Raw genomic sequence first — 22,611 nt, forward strand, 5'->3', positions numbered from 1 at the left:
CACCGCTCCCCTGGATGAATGGGGGAAAATGGGATTCAGCGCAAGACCAGGTCTTGCCAGCCACCTGAGAATATCATCTTTGTCTATACTCAAAGACAAAGGGTTTGGCTGAGTAAATGTAGGATGAATCCCTCCAGAGCAACACCACCACCACCAACAATAATAGGACTCCCCTAATGTTCAGTTTCTTCTTCACCTGAAATCCTTTGCCATTGCTCCTTAAATTAAGTCTTTAGCTGATATTTTTTAGTTTCTGTGTACACATTTCCACTGTTTGGAGAATTCTTTTAAAAAATAGCATTGCTGGGTACTACCTACTAGCGTTCATGATGTGTGAGACCTTTCCCACCTGCCTCTCTCTCATCTTGTGCATTTCTGGTGAGACGGTGATGAAGATTGGATTCTTCGCGTGAAAAATAAAAGTACATGGGGACTTTTTTTTTTTTTTTTAACTTAGGCTTTTGTATTTTCTAACCCTAATCAACCTCCAAAATATATTCTCCCTGGCAGGTGGTTGAATATTGTTATTGCTAGATATGTGTTACCAAGTTAGAATTAGAGTAATTAAAGACTTGCTAAAGATTTTAGGAAATCAGAAGAAAGCTTATAAAACCAGAATTCCTGGCTTGGGGCTGTGTTCTCAGACCACCCACAAAAATTAATTGTTCATTAAAGACCCCAAAAAAGACCTTTTAACAATTTTACTGTAAAGATGAAAAGCATGGAAAGCAATAGGTAAGAACACATGTTCCATTAAGCTTTTTATTTTATAAGAAAATCAAAGAGGAAAAATCACCCTATAAATAGTAAGTATACTTTTATTTTTCAATTAGATTATACTTGAAAGCAGATAATGTTATGATAAACTAAGCATTTTATAATTAAAATTATAACTTATAATTTTATAAGTGAATCATTTTATATTTTTATAATTTTGTAATTTTCCATATAATAATTTCTACTCAAGGACAGAATTTATCATGTAGTAAAATGTGGGCATAAGCAAGAAGTAAATCATAATTTTCAGCCTACAGATATTGTTGTCAGGCTATCTGAGAGTGGGTGAAATGAAGATGTAGGACAAAAATGAAATAAATGACAAAAATGGCCAGATAATTTTGTTTTCAAGCAATTCACAAGATAATTGGATTAGCAATTGTTTCTTTACACTTAGCAAGATGGTCAACCCTTTGAATGTGGAACCAAAAATATAAAAGGGAACCCAGAGATCATTTCTTCACTCAGTTTCAAGCTGTGGTCCACGAAGCAGGAGGAAAGCTAATTTCCACATGGCTCCTATCTTCATTTTGAATAATACTCCTTTATTCTGGGCTTCCTAGTAAGATTTCCTTTGAAGCAAGGGTTTGATTGCTCAAAACATTTGAAGACCACTAATGCTTCTCCTTCACTAAGATTTGAGGGAAATAAGGCTGAGAGGAGTTGGATATATATGAATCTAACAGGAGTTGCTTTATTACACAGCAAGGCATCGCCAAGGTTACTGAAATTATACTCCATCAGCAACTCTATGTGAAACGGACATAGTGGGCATATTACTGAATTGTTACTTCTCACAAAGCATGACTTGCATTTAAAAAAGAAAAAAAGAAAAATAATTGTTCGGATTTCTTTCTCCAAAACTATTTCCTCTGCTAGTCATTAACAGGTGTATCAAAATAACATATTCTCATGAAAAATCCAAGTAATTGGGGTTTTACTTTTTATAAAAGTCATCTTTCTCTTCTGGACAGACAGAACAAATGAAAACACTATTTTGTTGAAATGCTTATAATGTCAAATTAATAGTTATTTAACAACCAAGTAGAAGCACGTGAAGGTCTTTTTGACTAACTGCTTTTAAGCTAAAACCCAATGTTATTCTTAGAACCTCATTTTTAGGGGTGTGTTAATATTATGCTGATGAAGATGAATTATTTCATGTGTTCTTACTGTCTAAAAAATTAATAGGTAATAGTTTGTCTCTATTTTGAGGTACCATCCTTTTTTCTTGTCAGAATAATCTAGTGATACCCATGTGGATTAACTACTTAATTTACCACTGTCCAATTAACAAGCTTCTTTGAAGGTGGAGCCAGAATTTATTTCATGTGCTGTTTTTTAAAGGAATATACATACAATTTTATGCTCATTAAATCAGCAAAATTAAACAATTCTTATAATCCACAAATACTGGCTCCATTGGCAATGAAACTCAACTACTCATAAGCTGCTTATTACCATTCTGGAAAGAATTTTGGTAATAGATGCCAATAGCCACAAAAATTCTGAATCTCACTCTTGAGAATTTATTCCAAGGAAATAATTTGAAAGGAGCGAAATACTTAGGTATTAAGTTATTCATGACATTATAATAGGAAAGTTTAAATGGACTAAATCTTCTATAGGGATATGGCTAAATAAATTATAAAATATTTTGAGCAATTATTATTTAACCATTATAATTATCATGAGCAGAAAGTAGGGGGAAATACCTTTCCAGTAACACAAAATGCAATCAGTGTTGCAGATGTGAACAGAGTAGAGATAAGAATTCATTATGTGACTTTTCAGGAGAGCTGTATTTTCATGAATAAAACAGGCAAGTGCTTTCTACTTATGGCACAGATGATGGGATAGGGTTTAACAATAATGGAGTCTATGTCTATAGTACAGGGACTTTTTTCCTGGTAATAAACTATTTCCTTAATTAAAGTAGTCTCTGATTATTTTGGACATAATGTGCTAGGTAGTAGGCCTGATAAACACTCTTTATTTGGCTCCTGAATAAGTAAGTTCTCTTCAACCAGGTGAATAGTTTATTCTCCAAGGAACAGAATAGAGTCAAGACTGTTTCCACTAATGGAACTCTACCAACAGGAAATGTTCATAGGGCATCCAGATGGAGGTATCCTCCTTATGGGAGGGCTTCAGGATTTGGCCCCATTTAGTATAAAGAATCAGACCCATCACAGCATCAATTTCTTCCACATGGAAGTGACTACTTTCATAACAGCCAAATCTTCCCTCACAGAAGCCAACATTGAGAAGGGTAAGTGGACACCATTACCTCCTCCACAGGTTGCTGAGCAAGGAAAGAAATCTGTCTCTCTCCATCGGTGAATGATGGGCTGGTAGAAGATGAACTGGACTGTGCTGTCAGCAGGCCCCGAGTTGCGGATCTGCAGGAGATGAAAGCAAAGAGAGAACCTGGTATGATAGGGAGGGATTTTCTTGGTCCCTTCCAACTTTGGACCACAATGTATGGTGGCGTGGATGGTCTTAGGCTACATGAAGAACTGCATTGGGAGAGAAGTGGCTATAGCAATATCATCAATCTTACCCAACAACCAGACACCATCACAACCATCCTTTTCAGTTGGGTTGTTATGGAACAAGGGATCACAATGTCTCTACTTGCGATTCAGGTAGGATCTTTATCCAGGCCACTTACTCATTCTCTTTCTTTCCTGTATTTCCAACTTCTCTGGTATAACAGCCAAATTATGTGGATTTTTATATGTGATGTGTATATGTATGTGGATTTTTATTTTATTTTACTTATTTCTTTATTTTAAAGATTTTTTGAAATTCATTTGTCAGAGACAAAGGGAGAGCACAAGCACAGGGAGAAGCAGGCAGAGGGAGAATCAGGCCCCGATTCTGTCCCCACTGAGCAGGGAACCAGTGTCCTGGGATCAAGTCCTGCATCAGACAGATGCCTAACTGACTGAGCCACCCCAGCATCCCATATATGTAGATTTTTTTTTTAAAAAAGATATTTTATTTATTTATTTGAGAGAGAGACATTGAGAGAGAGTATGAGTGAGGAAAAGGTCAGAGGGAGAAGCAGACTCCCCGTGGAGCTGGGAGCCTGATGCGGGACTCGATTCCGGGACTCCGGGATCATGACCTGAGCTGAAAGCAGTCGCTTAACCAACTGAGCCACCCAGGCGCCCATATATGTAGATTTTTAAATGTAGGTTCCAAAGTAGACAATTTATTCTGGGGAAATTATAAATGCCAAACACTGCAAAAAAAAAAAAAAAAAGAAGGATCCTGTCTTTAGTTAAGAAAAAAGGAATTAAAGAATTAAATGGCTCTGCCCACTCAGAAACATGGTGTTTCCTCACACTTTTGTGATTCATACATTTAAATGTGCAGAGTTACCAATTGGAAGCTTGCTAAAATGCAAATTCCTGGGCTCTTGCAGGGCAAGAGCAATGGAAATATTGATGGTCCAAGTACCAAGCTTTGAAAAACACCAACTTACACTACAAAAGCAAGTACTCTGAATACAACATGTCCTTACAGAAATTACAAACCCGTTGCATTTTGAAAGAGGAGAAGTGAGGCAATAATTCTTTAATAGTTCTTGAAAGTACAAGGTTGAGAAAACATAATCTAAAAGAGAAGAAAAAAATACCCAACAGGAGCAGTGTCTTGATTTCACAAAGATCTAACCACAGTCTGGCAAGGCTTGGACTAAAGGAAGTTCCATGGACAACCAAGAGGGCCACCTCTTCAAGACAGTAGAGGTCTAACAGTAAATCATGTGGTCTACAACTTCGTTCAGGTTTTCAAGTGTTTCAAGGATAAACTGATGGATTTGGCCTTCAAAAAACAGCTTGTTTCTCTGCCACTGAGTTGAACAACTGGATTAAGAACTGGATTATACATCTAGGAACACTGGAACACAGTGAGTAGGTGTTAAACCCTAGACTAGTTTTTGGACTTTGGATGAAAATGTTGGAAATATTTGTCAGATAATATGCAAGAGCTGGAAAAGGAGAAAGAAGAGAAAGAGAGAGAGCTATAGAATATCTCATAATTATGCTGGCATTCTGACCCATGGAACATTGAGGTCTTTCTTAATTAGAATAAACAGTGATGCAATCACTTACTTTAAAGCAAAACCAGCTGAAGCAATATAGTATCTTTCACAAAAGGACAGCAAAGCCTACAGATTAATATTTTTCAATTCTATGTGTCAGATACAGGATACCTAATTGCTTGCTCAGGGATGTAGTATTAATCACATTCTTTGGAAAATTTCTCTCTCTCTCTCTCTCTCTCTCTCTCTCTTTTTTAAGCTCACAAAAGCCTATAGCTCTCTTGGGATGTGTGGTTTTCATGCTGGAAAGGTATTAGAAGAGGACTCTCATTTGAACACCAGGTCTGTGAAAAAATAAAAAGACCAGAAGATTTATTTAGGCTTAGAGAGATGGATTGTTTTGCAGAGATCCCTTTTGGGATGCTTGGAATTAAACTAAGTCCTAGGAAAGTGGAGGAAAAAACAAAAATGGGAAGGATATAACATCAAAATCCTTGGAGAAAACTTGTTCTAGAATACCTGTACAGTGTCTGGGCTCAGTTTTTGATCTGGTTAAAGAGGAACATGTCAAATTCTCAGCTTCCTGGAAGTTACCAGTAAAAGTACCTTATGACCTGAGAGTAAGGAACACATGTCAAGAAGTTCTGGTGTTAAGAGGTAGTATTAGTTAATACTACATTGAAGGAAAGAAAACCAGGAGCTTAGAGAGACTACAGTTCTTAATGAGTCCAATGAATTTGAAGTACATGACCAAGAATGCAGAGACAATATATCTAAATTTGAAGAGATTGGAAATGAACAGGGGTATTGTTATTTCAAATAGATAAAAACAGTCGTGATGTATCCAAATCTCTGACCACATAATCTTACTCGGTTCTACAGTGATAATATTCCTGGTTCTCTCTTCTCTATAAGAACCCTTTCTTAATAATAACTAACAACTACACAACTACCACAGCAACCAGCACTTACTACATTCCTACTGTATGCAGGGTACATTTTATTTGCATTAAATCAAATCTTAGAACTACTCTTTATTATCTTTCCACATTTACATTAAAATGAGAAAAATGAGTCTCAGGGAGATTGAGTGACTTGCTCCAAGCCACACAGCTAGGGAAGAGCAGAGCTGGGATTTGAATTCAGGTCTGCCTTGGCTTGAAAGCTGCCATTCTTTTCATGGTACCAAGCAATGCTGTCAGTTAGCGTTAGTGTTGTGGAGACACAGTTATTTATTCTTAGTGGTGGCCTTGTACTGCTCTTTTCAGTTTCCTCTTAATTTTTCATTTGAAAGTGGGAAAAATACGTTTAAAATAAAGATGCCAACCTGATGTCTAACTCTGATGGCCTAATTGCTTCTCACAGAGATGAGCTGCCATGTTCCTTGTTTCTGGTCTTATTAATTCTGGGACCTTTGTTATCATTAGCTCTGGAGATTTATACACCCTAAATCCTCAGATGTCAGGTTCTTGTTGTCCAGAGATATTGAAAGCTTTAGTTTGATACATTAGAATTTAGTTTTAGGGAGCTAAACACATCTGGCATATGTAATTTGGGCCTCCTTAAGTTAATAAAGGAAAAGAGTGTTCTGAAACAAGCTTTTCTTCCTATAGTTACAATGATCCAGTGTTTCTAATTTAATGGAAGGACTTCTGACACTGAAAGGAAAAAGAGAAGACAAAAATTGGTCACCTTGCATAGCAACTGATATCACTGTCACAAAAGAGTCATAGGACAGGGCAAGTGTGTGAGTGGGTAACGGATGAACATTAGGTCCATATAAAATCAAAGGAATCAAGAAGACATTTCAAATGCATAAAAAACATCATCAAGTACACAAAGGATCTCCCAGTTGATGCATTATGAAATGCCATATGTTTTTCCTCTCAGTTGGGAAAAGGGTAACTTGTGAACCTTGGGTATTCCCCTACTATGTTCTTTGTTCTCCCTGGTATTGTAAAAAACTCTGCCTCAGACCAGCCAGCAGGGGGTTGGGAGTCAGGCATCCCTTCATGCTCCTTGGATGCTGAATGATGCCCAGGGTGTTGCTTCATGCTGTTCAGAAAGATGCGTGAACGCATGATCTGTGTCTAATGCTCTAATTGATGTAAATGCAAATCACAATTTTTCTACTATTTTGGTGGCTTAGTATGTCTTCTCTTCTCTAGGATATTCTTTTGAAATTTCTAGAATGGGGACAAATGGAATGGGTACCTTAGCTGCTTTCACAAGGAGAGCTAAGTTGAAAGTTCTAGTGAAGGGTGGACCATGACTGAAAAAGACCCTGTCCTGGCTGAGAAAGTCCTTTTCTCTCCTTTGGGCTGCAGCTTTAGAAGGAGGCACATGCATGATCAGGGAGAAATACAAAGGCCTACCCTAAGACCGTGGTGGCAAAGAGAGAAAGAAAGAATCATCTTCAGATGGTATGGAGGTAGAATGCACAAAATTTAATGTCTAACTGGGGGTGTATAGGAGAAGGGGAAATCAGTGTGAATCAAAGTTTTCTGATGTGGCTGGGTGAATAGCCCATTTATTCTACAAGATAGGAAATAAAGAAGATTAAGTAGGTTTCTGGGGCTAGACAGGTCCAGTTTTGGACATGTTGCGCTGGTTGTACCTATGGGATATCCAAGTGGTGATGAGTAGAAGGCAGCTAGATGTATAAAATGCATCAGCAACACTGTCAGCTACCGATATGTGAACAATAGTACTTGAATCCAATTCTCTATTTTCAGTATGTGTATTAACTCTTGCAGGGTTACTAGGGGAAGGAATACAAATGGTTTATCCAGCAGCACTCTAAGGGTTGCAAAAAGTAAAGACATCCCTCACTATTGCGCTGCATTTGTACACTGAAATGAAGTGATTTAACCACCCACAGCATCATTTCTCTTGTGAGCTGTCTCTGCTGGTTTGCAGCTTCTTGTCCACATGAGTGTGGCTGGCATCTGGACCGGATTTAAAACAGCTACCAGGCAGACAGAGACAGAGAACAGTGCTCTGGAACCCTTCTTCCATCCAACCTCACTGTCTATCCCATTTTCCTATGTGCATTCTTACTTCCGGCTGCCACAGGGTCATTGAGTCTTAGCTTAAATCAAATGTCCTCTGGCTCTAGGTCCCATGATGAAAAATTTATGGAGTCCTGGACACATTACAAGTTTTACAGCTTTGCAGCTGAAATCCTTCAGGTCCTCCTGACCTACTGAAGGAAAAAAATATGTTTTATTTTATTGTGATTCCCAAACATTCTTCAAGTATGTACATTTCTCCTACAGAATGGATATGTTGCTTCCAGCAATGTGTTTTATATTACCTTGAAGAGTAGGGAAGCTCTGATAGGAGGAAACAGAGAAAACAGAACTTGTAATGGGACATAGGACCAAGTCTATGGACCATTAGTCTGTCTTTCTCTTTGACTGTGAACACCTTATGTGAGTCAATGACTGTACCCTAACTTGTTTCCAAAAACAGTTTCTATCCTCCCACTAATGATGTGCTGGTCTTTGTTTTTATTAAATTGTATATGTATATAAACACACAAGAATTTTCTTAGGACCTTAAAAATATCATCTGATCTTGAAAAGTCCTGGATATACCTTGTTACTCATGAATTAAACTTATTCCAGATAATAGAATTTCTAAATCTATACCCAAACCCCAATTCTCTCTCTCTGTTCAGGAGACTATAAGTAACGCTCTGGATATGTCTTGAAAACAAGGTAGCTAGTGGCACTTACCTTGACAATGAAATCTGCTGTGAGTGGTCCAGTCATTCTCAGTATTTCTTTGTCTGGAAATTTCTGGAAGTCGACACTAGAATTGTCCACAAGAAAGGTGCCTGTCGAGCTGAGACTGTTTTCACCTTTAGCCCCCTGCAGGGTTTTGGTTTCCAGATCTACAAGTTCAAACACATGTAAAGGGGAGGAAGATGTTCCCAGGGCTGCCCCAGACCATACGCAAGCATGTTTCATAAAACAGTCTACAGCTATGTAAGGGACAAGTACCATCCTTTATATGACTGATGCCGTTGAACTTGGGATAGAACCAAAATTTATGGGGGCCTCGATCACAGAGGAATTTATGTTGCAAGAGAAATTATTTAAAACTCATTAGCCAAGTGTTCAAGGCTCCCAGTCCAGAAATCTTTGACTACCCAATGATCACATTAGGGTAGTCCACATTCCCACCATCCTATTCCTTAACTAAACCACTCCTGTACATCTCTTACTGATTTCGGTCTCTATGGGTCTCTGTCTAGAATACCCTCCAGTTTTCTTTTTGATCTGTGAGATTCAGAGTTCCTGCGCAGAGTTCCTCTCAGCACCTGTAGCCATGTATTACCTTGTGTGTATTTGTACTATCTGCTCTCTTACCACGTGTGTGCTGTGGCTCGTCATGAAGAAATGATAGTAATGAGGACAAAGAAGTCAGCATTCTTTTTAGTTCACTCTCTTTTTAAAGTCTTGTTGGGTACCTAATATAGTATTATGTGCATATATGATATTTTGTTAAGTGCCAAAGTGAAAAAGAACTTCTTGATTCCTGGAGCATTCCAATCTGAATTTGGCCAATGAAAAAGGTGATGAAATGTCTTTTGTTGGAGGAAATGTGAGCAAGCTGAGGATGATGGTAATTACACTGTGTATTTCAGAGTGGGTCAAATGCTCATGTGATCGAGAAATGATTTAAAACAACTGACCACTGTATGAAGAAGGACAGACTAAGTCTAAAGGTTTCTAAACTTGCATAAGAATCCTTAGCTTTGGGAGTGCCTGGGTGGCTCAGTGGGTTAAAGCCTCTACCTTCGGCTCAGGTCATGATCCCAGGGTCCTGGGATCGAGTCCCACATGGGGCTCTCTGCTCAGCAGGGACCCTGCTTCCTCCTCTCTCTCTGCCTGCCTCTCTACCTACTTGTGATCTTTGTCTCTGACAAGTAAATAAAATCTTAAAAAAAAAAAAAAAAAGATTCTCTTTGGGCGCCTGGGTGGCTCAGTGGGTTAAGCTGCTGCCTTCGGCTCAGGTCATGATCTCAGGGTCCTGGGATCGAGCCCCGCATCAGGCTCTCTGCTCAGCAGGGAGCTTGCTTCCCCCTGCCCCCTGATTCTGCCTGCCTCTCTGCCTACGTGTGATCTCTGTCTACTTATTTATTTATAAACAAATAAACTCTTAAAAAAATCTTTAGCTTTGCAGAAGGATATAGTGTCAGGTGAGCCACTGGGTCTCCTACCCCACATTCAACCAGAATGACTCCCTTCTTCTATGTCTTACAGATTGGGGATCTAGGATAGTTTTAGGACCTCTGGAGGTGCTAAATTATTCCAAGTGTTGTCTTTTTCAAGCTGGAATACAAACAGATAAAGAATGTTGGTGTCCAATGAAATGCCCACGACCCTCAAATGAAGTCTGTGTAGCCCTTTTTCTGGAGTAGGTCAGGCTCCATCCCCCTGACCTAGAGAAGAGAGGTCCTCACAGAAGAATATGAGCAACACCAAGAAGGAACAGGAGGGGAAACCACAGCTGTTGTCATCAGAGCAAAGCCAACATCATGGGATCTCCGTCCTCTAGCCTTCATTCTTCAAGCCACCTTATGTGTATGTGTACTCATTTGCAGATGTATCTCCAAGACATGAATCAACTTAGTTTTGGAAAAATCCTGGAAGTCTAAGTCTGATCTGAGCAACTGATTCAGTTTTATCACCAGATCTCCCAGCGGTACTTCCCAAGGTACTTCTGGTTGAAAATAAGTTGGGGCTGGACCAGACTGCCTGCCTAGTCTTTTTCTGGTTTGGCCCCAAATATTTCAGGTTAGTCCCATATTAGACCAGCTACTGAGAGTTAAGTTCAAAGGGTTGCAAGAGAAATAGGGTGTCATTTATTCACATATTCATTTTACATTATGTATTATATTATATTCCAGATATACAAGACAAAAATTTCTTGAGTTCCATGTATGTTGTCAACAGGACGTCTGTTGGGGGAAAAATTCCATTTTGCTTTCCATCATTTACAAATATCATCTGCCACTTCACCTACTGAGTTCTTGGGACAATTTGAGCAAATGAGGCTCAGTCTTTAGCTTCTTAATGATCACATTAATTAGGAAAACTGGGAGGCTCATACATTTATAAAAATGAATTTTCACTTCAATCTATTCTTTGGGGGTCTTTCTTCTGCATGGAGGAGTCAGTCTCCTACTTGGTGATGATCTCTGCCTGGAAGCTTTATTCTGAGCAGGCCCGTCACTGCTCAGAAAAATACTGTTTTTGAGTGGGGTTGTTACACGAGCAGTTACCTCTGTCCAATCCTCCAGGGGGGAAGCAAATCATTTGAATGGTGATAGTGTACACACATATATCATCCCTTGATGATATAATGTGAACATTATATTTTGGAGGGTTGTTCAGGGTTCGACAAGAGCCTGGATCCATATAAGGTGACATATCAGCATCTTCTGGCTTTGCCTGAACTGCACCTTCTTCCTTCCCTTCACGTGACCCCTCAAATCCAGCCTCTCCCATGAAATGTATTTATTTTTATTTTTAGAAAGACTATAGTAGGCCATCTGAACTTTCACAGGCTCCAATTTATCTTCCTCTTGTTTGTCTTTCTGGAATGATTTCATTTATAATCCAATTGCCAAAAGATAATGCTTGCTACCTAAATTGGTTTCCTAGGCATGTGTGTGGGAGGGGAGAAATTACAGAAGATGATAGATGGCTCTTTAGAAATCCAGGAACAGTCACAGCAGAGGAGATCAGAAATGCTCAAGGGACCAGCTGAGGCCAAGCCTTTCAGTGGAACTGAATTTTGTAGAAAATACAATGTATCCTCTTATACCCCTTCCCTGGTTTGTGGCCTCTAATTGTCTGCTGGTAATTTACAGGTCTACCTCTCAACAATAGTAAATGCTAATAATAAAAAAAAGAAAATATGTAGCTGTGTACTACCGCCTTGGCAGGAGTGAAGATATCAATTCTTTCTAAATTCTGGTGGGGCCATGCTACCATTTGATCTTTAGGGTTGTGATTACCCATCAATCCTCAATCCCAATAGCTATCTTCAGTATATGAGGGCTTTGTATTGTCTTTAATACATGGAATGTTTAACCATACCACTATGGCTTTCTTTAAATGTCCAGTTAAGGCTGTCTGGTGCTTCTATGACCCCTGAATTGATAAAATAATAGAACATGAGAAGAGGAAGAAAGAATGAAGGTGAGGGAGGGAAGGTTGGAAGGAAGAAGGAAAAAAAAGGAGAGGCAAGGCAAGAGAAAGACTGAGACTGATTGGAGAGGAAGAAGAGAGAGAATGAGAAATAATATTCACAAAAGCTAAACATGTGCTTGACTCATGAAAAACCTATTGGGAGCATCTATTTTGTATTTTTCAGGATGAGTGTGGTTAAAGATAATTACCCTGAGGTTTCTGCTATCTCATCAAGCAGCCAAAAGATAAACAGAAGCCCTCAAAATATCATATTATGATAGAGTGGAAGGATTTGCACTTCTGTATTTTAATCTCCTCTGGGAACAAAAAATAATAGTGACTAAAATTCTCAATACCCAAAAGAAAACAACTGAGCTTACTTACACAAGTGATCAGGTCCTTTTAAGACGAGGCGAATATGTCTGCTTCCATAAGGAACAGCAACCACAGTATCATCCACTAGAGAGAAACAAAGGGGTATCTTAAAGGCACATAATTTGATACAAAATCATCAATTAGCTGCTATATAAATTCATTGACTTATACACTCCCCCAAAGGACAATCATCTTTTAAGTGTTTGAAATAGGAACACCAGTATTTGGGAATCAAAATGTCCATTTCCCTCAAAATAAAACATGCTAATGAAGCTGGTCACTAGTTAACTTATGGGGGACCTGACCTTTTAAAATACATATATGTAAATTTTGATCTATTGAGAAATGAATTTATAAGTTTCCATTTCTGATTTTAAAACCTGGTTTTACATTACTAAACTTCTCCAGATTCTGAAAATGAAAATAAACTTGAATAGTCAAAGGATGACTGTATTATATCAAGATCTGAATTTCTTTCTAGCAAAGTAACTATCTTGGATTATTCGGAAAAATAAGAACAGGAGAAATCATCTTTGTTCGTATTTGTTAAATCTCTCAAGGGCGGAAATCATGCCTCTCAGTTCTTTAATATCCTTCACCCTATCTACATGTAATATTATATATAGTAAGTGTTACAGGAATGGTTATGAACATTTCCCCTCACATACCCTCTCTGCTTGAAAATTATTATTATTATTTTCTGCTTGAAAATTAAAAAAAAAAAAAACAATACTTTTTTTTTTCCCCAATGCTGAATCACAGCCAGATTTAGAAATGGATTACTTTCACTCTACTTGCAAATTGAGATTCAATTCACTGGAAGCAGAACCTACTTATTTATTTTTTTTAATTAGAGGTATATTCTATATTCAAACACATCCCAGGCATTCTGACTTGTGACATCTGTGACAACAATACCTCTAATTTACCTGCCACTGAAGAGTTTCACTTTCTAAATTCACGATTTACTCCTTCACCCAAAGCTTGTGACATAGGCAAAGAGGATGCTACAATCTCCATTTCATGATGATGAAATAGAGCCTCTGAGAAGTACAGGGAGAGGCCCATGGTCAAAAAAGAGGAGGGCATTCCAGAAGGAAAGGAAAAAAGCAGGCACTTTAAATTCACCAGCGTATTCAGAAGCTCTGTGGGATTCTTCGTTTCACACATAGTTTTCTGATATTATACATTATCATGCTCTCATTGGAAAAATTTAGTTTCCATAAGAGTAATCCTATAAGATAACCCAATGTTCTGAGACTTACCATTATCCTTCTTTAGGAGAATCTGATTTCTACAAATGCATCTCAGAAGTTCCCTAACTTCTCTGATCTTCATTTCCCTCATTTGTAAGACAGGGAAAACCACACTTGCCTCACAATATTGTTGTAAAAAGATACAGATATTGATATCAATATATAGATGTATAGCCTGGAACACAGGAGGCATTTTGTAAATATTACTTTCCTCCTTCTCTTCCAAATCTCCTTAAGGACAGGAACTGAAAGACTGTTTATTTTTACAATGATTTTAAACCCTCCAACATAGCCAGTTGAATGAGAAAGAAAAATCATATGCTCTCAATTCTTTCCCTAAAGAGGTTACATTTACCAAGTTCTCTCCAATGTTGAATATTTCACTCACACTACAACCTTCTCGCGGTTTTTAATGTCATACATTGTTGAAGGAAAGGCTGAATCTCAGAGAGCCAAGACTGTGGCTGTAAGCACAAAACATGTAAGGAGAATATTGAAAAGGAACAAAAAGTGTTCAGACTGGGCCCATAGAGCTTTAAATGTCTTGCATAAAGACATGGATTTTTAAGTTTACAAAAGAAACTCAAAGCAGTTAAAACAATGGGATTTCTGGAAATAGAAAGTCTTTGTTTATCCACAGGTCAAATAAAGTGCAAGTAAAAGGGAAGCTTTCTGTTTGGCTCTGCAAGGCTCAGCGGCAGGCTTCTGACCCACACACAACTCAGGCGGCCTCCCTCTTGTTCTGGTGAGAAGCCACTCGTATTCCACTTACTGGGGCATTAACCCTAACTTCTGGCTGATGTGTTAACTTGGTATGCTTCCCAGGGAAGATGGGGAGAAACCCAGAAGGGTGTTGGGGGAAGAGGCTAGGATGGAGACAGGAGATGGGGCTAGAATGGAATGTCTCTTCATGCCCCCTGCACTTGCCTAAATCACAGGGAAACAGGGAGCATCTCAAGTTGGTGCAGACTTGAAGAGTCCAGCACAAGGCACAGGAAGTATGAAGAGTCATGGTCTGGTTTTTTGTGGTTCTGTAAAAGGTCGATGGACAAGTGACAGCTCATCAGGCAATCGGCAAGTTCATGTCTTTCTTCCACAAATATTTTTTGAGTGTCTCCTAGTGTCAGGCTCCCTCCTAGGTACCAGAGATTCAGTGTCAAAAAAGGCCAGCCAAGCAGCAGCCCTGCAAAATGGTCCAAGAAAAAGGGACCCAAGATAAAAAAATAAGGGAAAATATCACATGCTCTGCCCTGCTCATGGAAATCCATAAAGCACATTGGTTTCTTAGAAACCCTGAACTGGGGGCACCTGGGTGGCTCAGTTGGTTGGGTGACTGCCTTTGGCTCAGGTCATGATCCTGGACTCCCGGGATCGAGTCCCACGTCGGGCCCCCAGCTCACTGGGGAGTCTGCTTCCTTCACTGACCTCTCTCCTCTCATGCTCTCTCTCTTTCTCTCAAATAAATTAAAAAAAAAATCTTAAAAAAAAAAAAAAGAAAAAGAAACCCTGAACCCAAGAACTTTATTTCATTCTATGTAACCCAGGGTATCCCCAAAGAGTTTACCCAGGGAGTTTTTATTAACACTGTTAACACAGTGTTATCTCAAAATGTAATTTAAGAAGTGGTGATCTTAATTTGACAGAAAGATAGGAAAAAAAATTGATATTATATTCTGCATGTTGATAAAAAGCCACTCTTTTGTTGGATATGTCTTAATAATTGTCTTATTAAGAGAGTGTGGCTTTATCACCCATTTCTTTAGTGATTAATTCAATAGGTTCGGTTGGTGGGGCAGAAGGGTACACCCTCTTTCATTGGACCTCACATTCCTGAGGGTGTCCTTTTCCACAAAGACACACTGCTCTATGACAAAGGGCATCTGGCCTAATCTATTCTGGCTTTGTTGACAGGACCATGATGCCAGTTGTCAGGACTATTTCTAGGTTCTTAGTCAGCAATTCTGGAAGACTTGCTTCAGAGATCAGATAACATCTTTCTTAATTAAATCGACAAGCTTTCCATGAGAATCATAAATGCTGTCATTTCACCAATAACGGTTACAAATGTCTTTTCTCAAGAAAATTGTTGTAAAGATTCTACCTAAAATATTTCCTCAAAGAATCTACAGCTATATGTATATTCCACAGCTTTCTATTGAATATTTTTATTTGTTTTCCAGTCTCATCATATGTAGACTTTTTTGTGTCATTCATTGCTGTAACACAAAAAGGTCATAATGATAATTTTTGAAGAGACAGGATTTCCTATTCTGATATCTGAGTTTGCCCTATTGTTAGACCTGTTGATGTGTATGTTTTTAGAGTCTTACCTCTGCATCTATGAGACTGATAATTTTTTTAAACAAAAGTGTCATCATTAATGTGGTTGGCTATGTATAAAAATAGCAGTACATACAGTTGCCAATCTTGAGGAGGTTTTCATAGTATATTTTTTATCTTCATGCTAACTTTATTACCTTACAATGTATCCAATGAAATAAGGTGAAGCTGAGCATTTGAGCCCTTCAACTTCTCCCCATCAAGGTTGTGGGTCATTACACAATGGAGGACTCATATCCAAGAGGCGAAACAAGATCAATCTTCCTCAATGGTTGGGAACTTCATCCTTAGAGTCATCCAGGCCAAAAACTTTGGAGCCAACCTTGACTTCATATTTATATCTAATCAGTTAGAAAATCCTATTGCCACAAGAGTCAAAATACCATATTTCACAGACTCTAAGACAAACGATCTCTCACATTCTAATATATGTGAAATCAGATATTAGCCCACAACCAATGTTGACTTATATTTTTTCTTGCGGAGGCAGTAATCCTGCCACAGTTATCTTTGCCTGCATAGTTGCTAACAGCGAAGTTGTTAACATAGTTAACTAAGCTGCTAACACCAAAGCGGCCAGTATCAAACTTGCAAAATGGGTGTCAGCAGCTTGGAAGAAGATTCTAGGATAATAGGGGGACACCCTTATTGGAACTAAACAGTTGTGAGGGTTATAGGGAGATGAGGAATCAGAAGTGCTTAATAATACTGCCAAAGTCAGAGTCAAAAGCTAGTTACACAGTTGCAAACCTGAGTTAAGAGCCCAGCATCAAGACTTCTCTTTCCTGACAAATAGATTAATAGCACCCTGACTTAGTTTTCTGCCTGGAAACAACCACAAGTCAGAAAATTATATAAAACCATGGTTTTCAAGATGTTGGACATCAGGCAAAGAAGAACAGCAATCCATGAGAATCAGGAAAAAAGGTAGGTAAGTGTTAACACTGCCCCATCTTCCTGCTTTGAAAGATTTTCCTGGCTGCATCTCAGGAGGTAGGAAACCCAAGCCTGGAGGATTCCTTGAGCTGAGACAAAGTTGAGAATCCAAGAAGATGAAGGTTATATAGTATAACTTTATTCTATATGTTCAAAAACTTAAGTACATACGTACAAAAATCTTCAGACCCAGAGAATTTTCAATGGTGAATGCTACCAAGCATTTGAAGAAGAAATAACATCAATTTTATACAATCTTTTCCAAAAAAAACAGAGAAATCACTTCCCAAATCATTGTATGAGTTAGCATTACACTGCTACTAAAAACTAGGCAAAGATGGTATAAGAAAAGAATCCTACATGTAGAGAAAGGGGAACCCTCCTACACTGTTGGTGGGAATGCAAGATGGTGCAACCATGCTGGAAAACAGCAAGGAGATTTCTCAAAAAGTTGAAAATAGAGCTACCCCATGACCCAGCAATTGCTCTACTAGGTATTTATCCCAAAGATACAAATGTAGTGATCTGAAGGGGCACGTACACCTGAATGTTTATAGCAGCAATGTCCACAATAGGCAAACTTATGAAAGAGCCTAGATGTCCATAAACAGATGAATATATATATATATATATATATATATGAATATATATATATAATTCCATTATATATATATATATAATGGAATACTATGCAGCCATCAAAACCCACAAAATCTTGCCATTTTCAACGACATGGATGGAACTAGAAGGTATTATGCTAAGCATAATAAGTCAATAAGAGAAAGACAATTACCATATGATCTCACTGATATGAGGAATTTGAGAAACAAGACAAAGGATCATAGGGAGGGAAAAATGAAACAAGATGAAACCATAGAGGTAGACAAACCATGAGACCTAATCTCAGGTAACAAACCGAGGGTTGCTGGAGGGAAGGGAGGTGGGAGGAATGGGATGGCTGGGTGATGGACACTGGGGAGGAGACAGGCTATTGTGAGTGCTGTGAATTGTATAAGACTGATGAATCACAGGCCTGTACCCCTGAAACAAATAATACATTATATGTTTATTAAAAAAATTTTTAAAAAGGATCCTACAGACAACTATCTCTCATGAACATAGATATAAAAAACCCTCAGAAAAAACACCAGCAATTCAAATCCAGTAATCTAGATAAGGAATAATACATTATGACCAAGCAGAGTTTATCCCAGGAAAACAAGGCTGATTCTTTATTTGAAAATCAATTAACGTTAACCATCACAATAAAAGTCTAAGGAAGAAAAGCCATATGAACACAATCATTTGAAGCAGAAAAAGCATGATAAAATTCAACATTCATTCATTATAATAACTCTCAGCATATTAAGAATAAAAAAGAACTTCCTTAATGTGATAAAGGACAGCTAACTTCATACTCAATGGTGAGAAACTGAATGCTTTCCCTCTTAAGACTAGAAATGAGATAAGGATATCCACAACTGCCTCGTCTATTCTTTTTTTTTTTTTTTTTTTTTGCCTCTTCTATTCAGTATCATATTAGACATGCTTGCCAGTGCAATGAGGTCATAAAAATAAATAAGTGGTTTACAATTTGAAAAGGAAGAAGTAAAGCCACCCTTATTTGTAAAACAAGATGATAGTTTATGTAGAAAATCCCCAAACTCTCAGAACAAATAACTGAGTTAGCAAGTTTGTAAAATATGCAGCCAACACTTAAAAATAAACTAGCCATATAGAATTGGATATTTAAATAAAAAATAAAATGTCAGTGCAATAGGGCAAGAAATAAGAGGTACAAGTTTAACGAAAGTACAAGGACATGTACTCTGAAAACCAATAAAGGCCTATGAAAGGAATGAGAGAAGACCTAAAGGAATGGACAGCCATGAAGTGCTCATAGGTTAAGTGACTTAACATAGTAAAGATGCCCATTCCCCATGGATCAATCTATAGAATTAACAAAATTGTAAATCAAAATTTCAGCAATATTTTTTATTAATAGGGACAAGTAGATTGAAAAATTTATATGGAAGGGCAAAGAAATTAATATAGAATAGCCAAATGAGTTTCAAAAGAAGCTTTGAGTTGGAGGCATCAAACTATTTTATTTTAAGACTTCCCTTAAAGCTATAGTGACCAAGACAATGTTGTATTGGTGAAGGACTGACACATAGATCAGTCTAGAGAGTCCAAGAAAAGACCCATGCAGAAATGGCCAATGAACTTTCGACAAAATTTTAAAGGCAATTTAAGAGAGTAAAGGACATCTTTTCAACAAATGAGGCTGGAAGAGTTGGACATTGTTATACCTCTCCCACAAAAGAATTAACCTAGATATATCTTATAATACTGACATATACCTTATATAGAAATTAACTGAAAATTGGTCACTGATATAAAAGCTTACATATAAAACTGTAACAATTTTAGAAGGAAATATAGGAGAAGATTGGTGACCTGGGATGAGGCAAGTTCTTATGTACAATGTTAAAGCACAGTCCTAGCAAGAAAAAACTGATGACTGGTCTTCATCAAAATCAGAAGTTTTTGCTCTATGAAAGCTAATATGAAGTCAGTTTTGGGGAACAAAAAGGTACCTATGGAGAGAAAATATTTTCGAATCACACATCTGACCAAGAACATGTACCCAGAATGCATTGAGAATTCCCAAATTGAATGGTAGGAAATCAAACGCATATAAAAACTGGGCAAAGGACATGAACCAACACTACCCCAAAGAAGAAATAAGCATTTCCATACTGGGCAGTATAATTTTACTCTCTTGCTCCGCTAAAGATGACCATGTTCTAATCCCCAGAACCGATGAAAACATTATGTTAAGGAGGAATTACGATTGCTGATGAAACTAAAACTGGTAATCAGCAGAATTTAAAGAGATTATCTTGGATGATCTGGGTGGGCCCAACGTAATAACGAGGACTCTTTAAACTGGGAGAGGTAGAAGAGGAGACAGAGGTAGAAGAGGATCTAAAGATTTTACACTGCAGACTCCAAAGATACCAAGGAACATAGATAACCTAACAGAAGCTAAAAAGGCCAAATCAAAGAAAATCAATTAGCCCCTAGGACTTCCAGTCCCACTCAACACTGAATTCATCTAACAAGACCCATTTCAGAGTTCTGACCCTCCAGAACCATAAAATAATGTGTTGCTTTGAGACACTAAGTTTGTGGCAATTTGATACAGCAGCAACTGGAGGCTAATACAACATGAAAAGATATTCAACATCTTTAGTCATCAGGAAAATGCAAATTAAAACAATGATGACATATGAATATGTACCAATTAGTATGGTTAAAAGAAAAAAAATTGACAATATCAAGTGATGGAAAGAATGTGGAACAAGTGAAACTCTTACACATTGCTGGTAGAAAAGCAAAATAGTAAATTACTCTCAAAAAAAGTCTAGCAGTTTCTTAAAATATCAAATATGTATCTACCATATGATCTAGACGTTCAACTCCCAGGAATTTATCTAAGAAAAGCATAGGTTCATACAAAAATGTGTACATGAATGTTCATAGCAGCTTTATTTATAAGACCTCCCAAGTGAAAACAACTCAAATGCCTGTCAGCAGGTGCATGAATAAACAAACTGTGGTTCTATACAGCAATAAAATAAAATAAACTACTGATACATGCTACATTAATGAATCTCAAAATAATTATGGTGAATAAAAGAAGCCATTTGGACTATAGCATGTACTGTATAATTCCATTTATGTAAAATTCTAGAAAATGTAGTTAAATCCATTATGATAAAAAGATCAGTGGTTGCCAGGGGGCAGGGCTGGCAGAGCAGAAGGGCACAACAAAACTTTTGGGATGAGGGGTATGTTTGTTTTCACAGGTGTATGCATATGTAAAAATTCACAAATTTATGAATCTAGTATATTGTATGTCATCTATACCTCAATACAGCTGTTAAAAAAAAAAAGAGTTCAGTACCAATGTATTTTATTTCTTTTGTGAATTCTTTTTACAATTCTGTATTACAGGTACCCCCACGACATGTGGAAATTCAGCCCAAAATAATTAAAAAGAAATTACAGTTTGATATCTCAATGTGGGTTTGATTTGAATTTCCCTGATGGCTAATGATGATGAACATTTTTTCATGTGTCTGTTAGCCATTTGCATGTTTTCTTTGGAGAAGTGTCTGTTCATACCTTCTGACCATTTTTTGACATGATAATCTGTTTTTGGGTGTTGAGTTTCAGACATTCTTTATAGATCTTGAGAAAAAGTTTTTTGTCAGTTTGTTTACCAATTTAATAACATTTCAGGTCTTTTGTATGTATGAATAATCCATGCTTTAAAGAAAATCTAAATCTAAAGTAGATCTTTAAAAACTATCACATAAAAACCCTAAAAGGTCAGGAGGTTTTGTGTCAACATTTCTTAATTTCAGTGGCAGCTTTTGTTTCTTCCATAGTGGTGCATAAAATAATAGCCCATCTTTCAATCGGTGAGGTCTTAGATTCACGGAAATGCAGTACGGAATCACCTCCACCACCACTGCCCATAGTCCAAGCCATCATCTTCCCAGGGCTGGCTCACCATAACAGCCTCCTAGTTAGGAGACCAACTGACTGAGACCAACTATAGTCTATTCTCAACACAGTACATAGAGTAATCCTTCTGAAAATAAATCAAGTCATTCCTCTGCTCAAAATCTTTTCATGACTTCTCATCTCATTCTGACTAAAAGCCAAAATCCTTACAAAATCCTACAATATCTTTGCCATTCTTCATCCCACCTTGCAACCAATCCTGCCTTCGTCATTTCCTGTAGGCTTCTTTAAACTGACTTTAAGTCACATGAGCTTCTTTGCACTTCAGGAAATATGTTGAGATTTGCGTTTACCAAGGGCCTTTGTATTTGCCTCTATGACTGGAATTCTCTTTCCTTTGACTTTTGCGTGGTGACCTTGGCCTCAGTTCAGATGCCATCTTAGCAGTCAGTGAGTCCTTGTTTTTTACCAATCTATGTAGTATTGCAACTCCCTGTAACACTGTTGCTGGCAGCCCAGCCTTATCTCCTATTCTTCTTCCCTGCTTTACTTTTTCCCCAAGACTTCTTTCACCATATGGAAACACATTTTATTTAGTTTTTTGTTTGGGCTGTTTTTTTGTCTGTCTGTCCCCGAGGAGTTTCGAGATATCCAGGTGATTTCAAAACACACAAATTCATATGAGAGTTTTGCAAAGCTGGAGACATTAAATTGATAGCAAATAGACTGGCTCCAGTTCTAAGTATATTGCATATACTTGGAAAATATGTAATGGGGTGCAAGCCAGTACAATTTGCAAGAGAGTGAGCCTTTAATTTCAAGAATCAAAAGTTAATGTTAGTTAAATTTATTCTCTTTTGTTGCTGCCGGGCTGGGGAAGTTGAAAGGAAGTGACCAGGAAAGATGGAAAGATTGAACGCTATCAGTGGACAACCTTTTCCTTTAAAAGTGGGGAGGGGGGAAGTGTGCTTTGATCTAGCTCTCTTTCTTGTCTGTATTTGTATTAGGCAATTACACTATCTTTTGATACAAAGATGGTTTCTTTCTTATTTGCCAGCAAATGGCAGCCATTGGATAAGTTCCTCCTACTTTTCTATTTCCTTCTGGCACTTCCCACCATGGTCTT

General features: G+C 37.8%; 1 protein-coding gene across 1 annotated transcript in view; it reads right to left on the minus strand.

The window, feature by feature from the left end:
• ADAMTSL1 (ADAMTS like 1) overlaps positions 1 to 22,611 on the minus strand; it is a 381,590-nt gene that overhangs the window by 227,023 nt on the left and 131,956 nt on the right. Inside the window, exons 6-8 of the mRNA XM_059411591.1 lie at positions 12,424 to 12,498; positions 8,572 to 8,729; positions 3,068 to 3,179 (exon numbers count right to left, since the gene is read on the minus strand). Of these exons, the coding sequence (XP_059267574.1) occupies positions 3,068 to 3,179; positions 8,572 to 8,729; positions 12,424 to 12,498 (345 nt within the window). The remainder of the gene's footprint in view (positions 1 to 3,067; positions 3,180 to 8,571; positions 8,730 to 12,423; positions 12,499 to 22,611) is intronic.

The sequence above is a fragment of the Mustela nigripes genome, chromosome 9 (assembly GCF_022355385.1).
Source record: "Mustela nigripes isolate SB6536 chromosome 9, MUSNIG.SB6536, whole genome shotgun sequence".
In the NCBI taxonomy this organism is placed as follows: domain Eukaryota; kingdom Metazoa; phylum Chordata; class Mammalia; order Carnivora; family Mustelidae; genus Mustela; species Mustela nigripes.